The sequence below is a fragment of the Peromyscus leucopus genome, chromosome 20 (genome assembly GCF_004664715.2).
Source record: "Peromyscus leucopus breed LL Stock chromosome 20, UCI_PerLeu_2.1, whole genome shotgun sequence".
Classification (NCBI taxonomy): Eukaryota; Metazoa; Chordata; class Mammalia; order Rodentia; family Cricetidae; genus Peromyscus; species Peromyscus leucopus.
In genome coordinates this window covers 33,014,888-33,024,082 of record NC_051080.1, presented here as the reverse complement: position 1 = coordinate 33,024,082, position 9,195 = coordinate 33,014,888, and the positions used below count along the sequence as shown (strand labels likewise).

Genomic DNA, 9,195 nt, shown 5'->3' with positions numbered 1-9,195 from the left:
ACTTCTTTACCATTTAACACATATAAAGTACTTCCGTTTTTATTTGGTTCTTACCACGTGAAACCTTTGTTATTATATTCTGTAACTAGGTCACATGGTCCTTCTATTTTTAGTTATTCTAGGAGCTGCTATCCTGGTTTCCCCAGCACTGTATGCACCATTTTATGTTCTGCAGTCTGTGCACAGGACTCCAGTTTCTCCACATCTGTTAGTTTCTGTTTTCTTATTGTTTTTATTTTTTATTTTTGTGTGTGTGTAGTTGGGTTTCAAACCCAGGGCCTGAAACGCACTAGGCAAGACTTTTACTATGGACCTGTACTCCAAGCCCTTTATGGTTTCTTTAAAAAAATATTTTAGGTTATTTTATGTGTATGAGTGTTTTGTCTGCCTGTATCCATGTGTATCGCGTGCATACCCGATGCTTGTGGATATCAGGAGAGGGCGTTGGATCTCCTGGAACTGGAGTTACTGATGTTTGTGAGCGGTCACGTGGGTGCTGGGGACTGAATACGAGTCCTCTGCAACAAATAACTCTTAATCTCTGAGCCCGTGGTTCCAGCCCCCTGAGACTTTACCTTAAAAAGAAAAATTTTGAACCTCAATTTGAGTCCCCCCACCCAAGGGGTTCCCCTGTGTTGCCCTGACTGTCCTGGAACTCAACTTTGTAGCTCAGGCTGGCCTTGAACTCACAGAGATCTGTCTGCCTCTGCCGCCGCTGGAGTGCTGGGATTAAAGACGTGCACCACCATGCCCAGCTGATTGCTGTTGTCGTAGAATTTAATTCTTGGTGGAATTTTTCATATTTCTTCTACTCTCTACCACTTCCACTTGTATTCTTCCTTAATAATCATGTTTGTACTAAAGACCTTGTTTTTTCTCTCCATTTTTGAATCGCCTCTAGGTCTGTTTTTGTCATTGGACTCTCTCTTGGTTGTTAGCCAGACGATCCTATATTTTGAAATACTTAGTAACTTTAATGAAATGATGGATATTGTGTTCTAGGGGATACTATCTTCTTTTAGAAGGAATTCACTTTATGCATTGCCAGGCACAGGGAGAGGACTGATTTCCAATAACCATTGGAGCAGAGATGGGTGGAGCCTGGTTTGTGGTTTTGGCTGCCGCACGCCTATTTCTAATTGGAACCCTCCAGAGCCTACGATCTTACCAGGGCTTTCTTCCCCTGAGAGTCCCAGGCGTGAATTCTGGTCAGCTCAGGGCACACAGCTGTCAGTCACACAGCTGCAACTCTTCCTTCACAGTTGAGGGGTTCTCTCTTTGCATGTGTTTTGTGCATTCCTGCTCTCCGTTGTGCGTGTTTACATGGTTTTCAGCGTTTGATTGGGGGTTGGGCTCATCAAGTCAGGCCATTTCTCCATCTTTGTGAAGACACTAAAGGGGTAATGACCATCTGGCCATTCTTCAGAAACATTTGTCAGCTGTGTTCAGGATTGACGGAAGGCCGCTGGGGTGACGGTCACATGACATGAGAGAAGGCCTAGCTCAGAGACACATTCAGAAGATAGAACTTAATTGCCCCGAAGTCCTGATGACAGCTGGGATCAATAAGCGGGTTTGAGCCTGATCCTAGAGTTATCCCGGGACCAGGAAGTTGCTGGATGAGAGTGAAAAGCTAGCCAGAGCGGGATGAAAGAGAACAGATGCACAAGAGCCTTAAGGTTGGACGTGGCAGTGATGGCGGAGATGTGGCTGATGGAAGTGGATCCAGACAGTAGGATGCCTTCAAGGAGAAGCGCCATTCTGTTTTTGAAGAGATGGGAGCTGAGAAGTTGGAGTTGGGGGAAGGGTCGTGTGCATTTCGGCCATTCGGAAAGGTCTCCAATGTCCTGCAAAGCCCAGAGCACCCGTGGAGTGATTGGGTGCCTGAACAGGCACCTGGGGCCTGGGAAGTAGCATCTGGACCGCACTGGAGAAGGGGCCCGTTTGGGAGCCTGCAGGGCTGAGGCCAGGTCTCCATGAGTCTCTTTACTTCTAACCTCCTGCTGTCTCCGAGTGCGAGTCCTCCGTGCCTGCGTCACCATCCGGTCCTCACCGGTCCTCACCGGTCCTCCTGCCTCTGCTCAAAGCATTTCAGAGCCTCTGCTGCCTGCACAATACACTTCAGAGGTTTGAGCTTCCGGTCTAGGGTAGGCTGCCCTCAGCTTTGACTCCCTTGCTCAATCCATCCCTCTCCCACGCATCCTCTCCCTTTTCCTCCAGGTGCTTTCCAGGCACGTGACTCTGTGCAACTCCCCAGGGGCTTTAGTTTTACTCTCCTCACTCCTGGGACACTACCCACGGATGCTGATGGTCAGCCAGAGGACACACGGGGTCACTTGTCCCGAGGCGGGTGATGCTTGTGTGGCTCATGCTGCATTATTCATTCAGTCCATGTTTGACATTGTAGTGTGCCAGGCTCTGTACTAGGTGCTGGGCTGTGTGTAAAATTCAGATCACAGTCCCCTGCTCTGAAGGTGCTCCCAACCTAGAGATGCAGAACAGTAGCCCTGGTGAGCCAGGGCAGTGTGTGTGGGGGGTCTGAGCTGGCCTCAGGGAGCTGGAATCTAGAGCTAACCCCCCCCCAACACTGTGTTTTGCAACTGGCACCAACGACAGGGTTGCTCTGAGGGTCGGGGATAGGATGAAGAGGTGGACATCCCCCCTCCCCCGTACATGCTGGTGTTGTTTCATCTTGAAAACAAGATTTAATTATTATTTATGAAACTAAGTATTTTTGATTGAAAGTCAGTCTCCTCCTGTGGCCTTAGTACAGTTCACCCCGTCAATGCTCTCCCATGTAATCCACTTGGGCACATCTATGGGTTGGCCAAGTTGGATTACGACCTATGGAGGGCAATTCTTGAAGCATAGACACAGAGTACAGCTCAGTCCTTCTCTATAGCTTGAACAATGCCTATGTTTTTTCTGTGTTCAGATAAAAAAGGGTCTTGGTTTTTTTCTTGACCCATTATGGTAACAGGAGTGGCCTGGTCTGCTGTCAATGTTTCATGAAATTGTTTAAACAGATCATCAAGGCCTATATCTGTGAGGGCCAGACAAGCTCCTAGCAACCCCAGTGTCTATCTGGGAGTGCCAGACCGGCTCTAGCTGCACTGAAACCTTACAGATAGGACAGGCCAGATCCCAGGTGTTGGAAAAGGCTCTTCTTTCTCGCTTGAACATCCCCATGGTGACCTCACAGTTACGATTCCATTTAACTCCAGGCATCAACTTGAGAGCCTTTTAAAAAATATCCCCGAGTGCAATGTGTGTTTATGTGCAGGCATGTACAGGCCATGTTGTGTATGTAGGTCAGGGGACAAACTCGGGTGTCAGCTCTCACCTTCCACTTTGAGATAGGGTATCTTTGCTGCTAACTGCTTCATACTCCAGGTTAACTGGCCCACAAGCTTCTGCAGATGCTCTCGTCTCTGTCCCCTATCTCAGCGTACGGGCACTAGAATTACAGATGCGTGCTGCCACGCCCAACTTTGCTCGGGTCCTGGGGGGTATGGATGATGCAGAGCAAACATTTTCTCCACGGAGCCATCTTTACAGACCAATATGAACACTTCTCCCTGCTCCAGGGCATAGGTTAGCATCAGGAGCTTGGATTCTGTTTTACTTTCATTTCTCAGTGGGTAGAAACCTCCGCTCTCCTGGCCCTTACACTCGCCTCATGAGTTCAAGGCACTATTTGTTTGTAGTGTCCAACACATCTCAACAGCCCCCTTGCCTTCTACAAACCTAGTACCTCTTGCTGAGTCTCTGTCTCTGTCTCCCTCTCCTCTCTGTCTGTCTCTGTCTCTCTGTCTCTGTCTCTCTCTCTCTCATCAGTGGTTTCTAGACAGACTTTCTCTGTGTAGCCCTGGCTGTCCTGAAACTCGCTTTGTAGACCAGGCTGGCCTCAAAAATCACACCTCACAAGTGCTGGGATTAAAGGCATTCGCCATCACTGCCCAGCCGAGCATCTCTCATCTTTAGGACATTTTCAAGCCCCTGTGTTTGGCCTTTACCTCCAGGACCTAGCTGTTCCCAGAAAGCCCCTTCCCCAACTAAGTTTTCCTGGGATTTTCTGAGGAAACACTGCCCTTGCTCACTTTGCTTTGTGATGATCCCCGGGCTGCTCCTCCCACCCTGCTAGCTGTTTTAACACTATGAATGGTCTCTTTTCTCCGGATCTGGGAGCTAGTATCAGGAGTGGGGCTTTGTTTTTGGGGTGCTGGAGATCCAGGCCCTTGCATGTGCTAAGCAAGTCCTTATTGGACAAGTTCTCAGGCATTGAGCGATAACCCCAAAGCTTCCGGTTGATTGCCCCTAATCGACATGTTTACAGAACTTGCCTCAGTACTCTAGATGAGGAACTGGATCTGCTCAAAGGAATGACAGAAGAGGAGGTGGGGAAGTGTTTTGTCACTTTGGTGTTGACCAAATGACTATGGTTAGCTGTTAAAGTAAGTCAGACTTCAAGCAGGGGTTCTTAGCAGCAACAACTCCACTCCCGACAGAAGGGCTACAAGAATTGCCCATCAAGGAGAAACTCTTGGTTCAGTTTGTCTGAGGTCAGGGCTGGGGATAGGAGTAGGAGGCCGGGCTGCAGAGATGGCTCAGCGGTTAAAAGCACTGGCTGCTCTTCCAGAGGACCCGGGTTCGATTCCCAGCACCCGCAAGGCAGCTCATAACTGTCTGTAACTCCAGTTCTAGGGTACCCGACACCCTCACAGAGACATACATACACTAATGTGCATAAAATAAAAATAATAAATTAAAAAAAAAAAGAGTAGGACGACATCTGGAACAGCCAGTTGGCAGAGCCTGGATGCCAGGATGAGGGGTACTGGCTTCACCCTGAGGGAACCAGGTAAGGGGGCTCTTAGGAAAGGGGGCTGTGGAATCCATGGCTCCCATCTAGCAGTCTGGTTTGCAGACATAAGGTCTAAATGAAGCTGAGGAGGCTGGGTGGGGGAAGAAGGAGACAATGGAGAGGACAGCCACTTCTGGCCTGGGGAGATAATGCAGAAGCCTTATGTTTTTGGGGAGGGCGTTTGTAGCTTGGCACAGGCCACAGCCGAGGTACCTGCGGACGGGACGCTGGGTGGCTTGTGGAGTCCCTACACACGCATGAGGAATTCATGCCAGTTAATTAGACACACCCACACCCGGCAGGGGAGGCTCTCATGCCAACCAGGATGCAGAGTCCTAGGGAAGAAACCTACGAGGATCAAGGCTGCCCTGACCTTGGGGTTTCAGTAGGCTAGGAGCTTGAACTGGGTGGAGAGCTAGTATCAAGGAGCCTTCTGCGGGGAGGGGGAGAGGGGGAGGGGGAGGGGGAGGGGAGGGGGAGGGGGAGGGCTCACCCTGCTTGTGCATAGCCAGATTCCAGGAACTTGGATACAGGGATGAGGGCTCCAGAGATGAAGTGCAAAGAGCAAGGGAGGGAGGAAGTAGAGGCAGGCCTGGGGAACCGGGCCCTGGGCCGAGAGACGTTAAGGTACCCACAGAACCCTCTGTTGCACTGTGCCGTTCTCAGAGAGCAGGGTGGTAACACACAGCCAGAGTACTCCCAAGTGTGTGGCCTGGCACTGTGCCTGCACGCCTCAGGAACCCCGGTCCTCAGCTCAGAGCCCAGAACGCACCTTCAAATGCTGCTGGCAAGAGGGCAAGGAAGCTAGAGGGTTAGCTACCGTCGCGGACCTCCGTTGTCAGCGGCCCGTCCCAAACCTATCACCGGCCAGGGCGGGCGCGGTGCGGAAGCCCCTCCTCCTACAGCGTGGAGGAAGGTGGCAGCGAGGAGCGAGACGAGGAGAAGCGGAGAGAAGGTACCCTTTATTGGAATTTTCATGATGGCAGCCGAAGAGAAGGGCTCCTCCCCTGAAACATGCCATCCCTTCTGCTCTCAGGGCTCAGCACAGGAATGAAACCCCACCCTGCATGTCCCTCAGAAGGCGGGGAGGGGAGGGGATGGGGGGGTACTCTATGCCAGGGGAGCCGGGACAGGAGGGAAGACGTGCACCCTCCCCCCTCTTGGAGTGATCCTTCTCCCCTGGGACCTGGTGTTGATCCCAGACCCTGGGGTGGGCTGGCAGACAGGGCTCATGCAACAGTGAGTGGACAGAAGGTGGCACAGAATTGCAGCTCCATCATCCCGTGGCGAGGGCAAGAGGGCTACCAAGGGCCATGCTGTGGCCACAGAGGGTCCAAACGTTAAGTATCTGCAGTGTACATACACGAGGGTGAGAGGGGGGCCCCCTCCGCTCCAGGCTATGCCTGGGGACTCAGAGAAAGGGAAGCACAGATGACGTTGTCATGCCAGGGGCATGGGTCCGAGCCAACCATGCCACCTGAGCTGGGGCTTCTACTACTCCTTGGCTCGGCCAATGATGGTGAGAATATATAGGAAGATGTTGATGATGTCCGTGTACAGGTTCAGAGCCGCAAACACATACTCCTCCGGGCTCAGGGAGAGCTGCTTGTTCCCCAGGAGCAGCTGAGTGTCCACTGCCAGGAACTAGGGGGTAAAGGCATGGTTGGTATTAGACAGCTTCGTCACTTACTCAGTCTCCCCGTAAAGGTCGCCCAACACCCCTTTACTCACGCAGGTGAAGAGCAGAGCGCCCAGCGAGGCATACACAATCTCCAGGATGCGGTTCCGGATGAAGATGCAGAGTATGGCGAAGATGAAGAGCACCACCACACTCACCAGGAGCACACCCATGCATGAGGTGAAGTCATAGCGGGTCTAGAAGGGAGGGAAGGAGGTGAGAGACTGTGGGTGTGGAGGGCCCCGAGGCCACGGTCCTGTCTCAGGTCCCCCCCTTACCTGCAGGGAGAAGATGACCACCGTGAAGCACACAGCCGTGGTGATGCCCACCGCCATGATGACCGCCTCCGTGTTGTAAAAGCTGGCTATCATGCCCACCATGTAGGACAAGCTGACGGTCAGGATGGACTGCGGAAGAGGAGCACAGAGGGCCGGGGTGTGTGTGTGGAGACGCTCCTGGTCCAAACCCTGCGCAACCAACACCCTTTCCCGGTTCCACGGGCCCAGGGGTCCTGGACTTAGGGTTTGGGAGTTACCAGAGCAACAAGGTTCCAGGGATGCTTTCGCCGGAAGTCCCCACAACAGCTGAGGACAATGAGGGAGATGAAGAAGATGGCGTAGGAGACATAGTAGGTCCAGACGTTCTCCCGGACAAAGCCCTTCACCTCCCCAACAAAAGTGAAGACGGCCACCGTGGACAGGGTCACCGACAGCTGCAGGGTCAGCACCAGAAACACCTGGGGAGGGAGCAAATCAGAGCCCCATCTCAGCGGCCTCCCCGTGACCCCTCCCAGCCCACACACTTGCCGTGGTGACCGACCTTTCTGATGAAGGCCTGCCGGATATTCTTGTCCCAGTTGACGGAGGGGAAGTCCTGGTTGTCGTAGTAGGACGGAGGTCCCTCTTCCTGGTAGTTCCCATGCTGTGGTGCTGTGGCACAGAGGCTGGGTCAGTGTCCCATGAGGGCCACTGAATCCCTGCCCCTGCCCCTGCCCCACCTCTCCCTACACTTACAGCCAGGGTCCTGGAAGGGTGGTGGCTGTCCATAAGGGTTGGGGGGAAAGGGGCTCTGTGGGTATGGCCCCTGTGGGTAGCCTCCTTGAGGGTAGGGTCCCTGAGGGTAGCCACCTTGCGGGTAGGGGCCGGGCCCATGGGGATACCCTGGTTGACCATAGGCGGAGGGCTGGAAAGGAGGCTGTGGGTATGGGGCTCCAGGGTAGGGAGGCTGAACATAGGGAGGCATAGGGGCTTGAGGCCCCACAGGATATCCAGGGTTTGGGGGAGGATAGGTGTCCCCAGATACCAAGAAACTCTTTTCATGGGACATGGCCTCGGGTTCTGTGGCTGCCCCTAGAGGAGAAAAAGGGAACAGTTACCGGGGAGAGATTGGAACCAGTGACAGCCCCACCTACTAGCAGCCCAGGAAGGGGAAAAAAAAATCTGGACCATGACCTTTGTACGGGGTTGTAGGGAGCCTGAGAACAAGGAGGCAGCCAGCGTTGGGTGGGGCTTGGGGGGGACCGCTGTGGACCCTTGGAAGGGGCTGCTCTAGACCGATCTCGGGGGTGGGGGATGGGAGACAGAGTGACGGCTGTCAGCCTGGGCTTGGAGCTTGGGAGATGCCTTCTCACCGCTGCGGGTCTTTCGGGTTAGAGCTCATCAACGAAGGGTCTGGGGGAGCGGCGCGGTGGCTAAGAGAGGCGTGGGGGTGTGCCCTGGCCCTCCCTCTCCCATCCTGCCTATTAAGCAGCTTGAAGGGGCCAGCGCTAGCGGCTATTTCTATCCCAGGAAATCCCCAGGCCATCTGTGACTAGCGGGAACCCTGACCCTCCTCCTAAGCACAGGCCTAGCTCCCAACGTCCCTAGCTCCGGGTGCTGAGTGCAGGCCTGTATTGGCTGCTAAGGTGTCTGCGAGTAGGGTACGCCAGGAACAGCGGGGTGCGGGGGTGTGTGGGGGATGGAAGCGACCAGAGGGCGTTCAAGGGAACAAAGCGGGGATGGGGACGACGGGGGAGGGGGGGCGGTGGCCACAGAACGCGTCCGGAGGGCCCCCGATGGGACCTCCCGCTGGGTTGGGGGGTCGCTGGGCCTCGAGTCTGGGCCGCTGCAGCGTACCACCCCCTCCCTCTTGCTCAGAGCCACCGGGGCTCCCCACCCCCAATGATGCCACCAGTCTGGGCGAGCGGGCAGGGAGTCCCTGGCCGAACCAACTGACCCGAGGCGGCCGAACTCAGTAACAACGCCGGGAGGGGAGGGCCAACTAGCAGGGGGCTGCGGCGGTGACACGCTCTTGGGTTTGGTTGGGGGACTCACCGCTGCCGGGGAGCCAGAAGCCAGTGCTTACGGTGCCCGCTGCGCAGTCGCGCGCGGTGATGGCCGGTGCGTCCGCACCTGCACCCGCTGGGCGGCCGGATTGCTTGGGCCTGCGCCTGCTGCTGGGGAGACGCAGAGGAGCCTTGTGACTGGGCGGGGCCTTGTGACGAGGCGGGGCGGGGCGGGGCGGGGCGGGGCGGGGCCTGGTGATAGGGCGGACGTGGTGACCGGTCAGGGTGCTTTTGGCTGACCTGCTCGGCCCAGCCGGGCTAGGCAGTTTATTGTCATCTGTAGGCGTTCTAGGTCACAGTCCTGCACCCTGGGCTTTCTGACCAGGGTTG

The 9,195-nt window shown here is 54.7% G+C and overlaps 1 protein-coding gene across 1 annotated transcript; it reads right to left on the bottom strand.

Annotated features, from left to right (window-relative positions):
- Positions 1 to 5,805: 5,805 nt before the first annotated feature.
- Positions 5,806 to 8,990, bottom strand: Grina (glutamate ionotropic receptor NMDA type subunit associated protein 1). Its single transcript, XM_028870926.2, has 7 exons — positions 8,855 to 8,990; positions 7,556 to 7,891; positions 7,362 to 7,471; positions 7,078 to 7,278; positions 6,821 to 6,949; positions 6,596 to 6,739; positions 5,806 to 6,508 (listed from the first exon to the last, which is right to left on the bottom strand). Exons 2-7 carry the CDS (start codon positions 7,866 to 7,868, stop codon positions 6,359 to 6,361), a joined length of 1,047 nt encoding a protein of 348 aa, XP_028726759.1. The 5' UTR covers positions 7,869 to 7,891; positions 8,855 to 8,990; the 3' UTR covers positions 5,806 to 6,358.
- Between the last annotated feature and the right edge of the window lie 205 nt (positions 8,991 to 9,195).

Excerpts from the sequence above, each read along its gene's own strand:
- Grina (XM_028870926.2), bottom strand. The coding sequence starts at position 7,868 with ATGTCCCATGAAAAGAGTTTCTTGGTATCTGGGGACACCTATCCTCCC. Across the intron at positions 7,472-7,555 it reads ACCCTTCCAGGACCCTGGCT|CACCACAGCATGGGAACTAC; the intron begins GTAAGTGTAGGG and ends TCTGTGCCACAG. Across the intron at positions 6,740-6,820 it reads TGGTCATCTTCTCCCTGCAG|ACCCGCTATGACTTCACCTC; the intron begins GTAAGGGGGGGA and ends CCTCCCTTCTAG.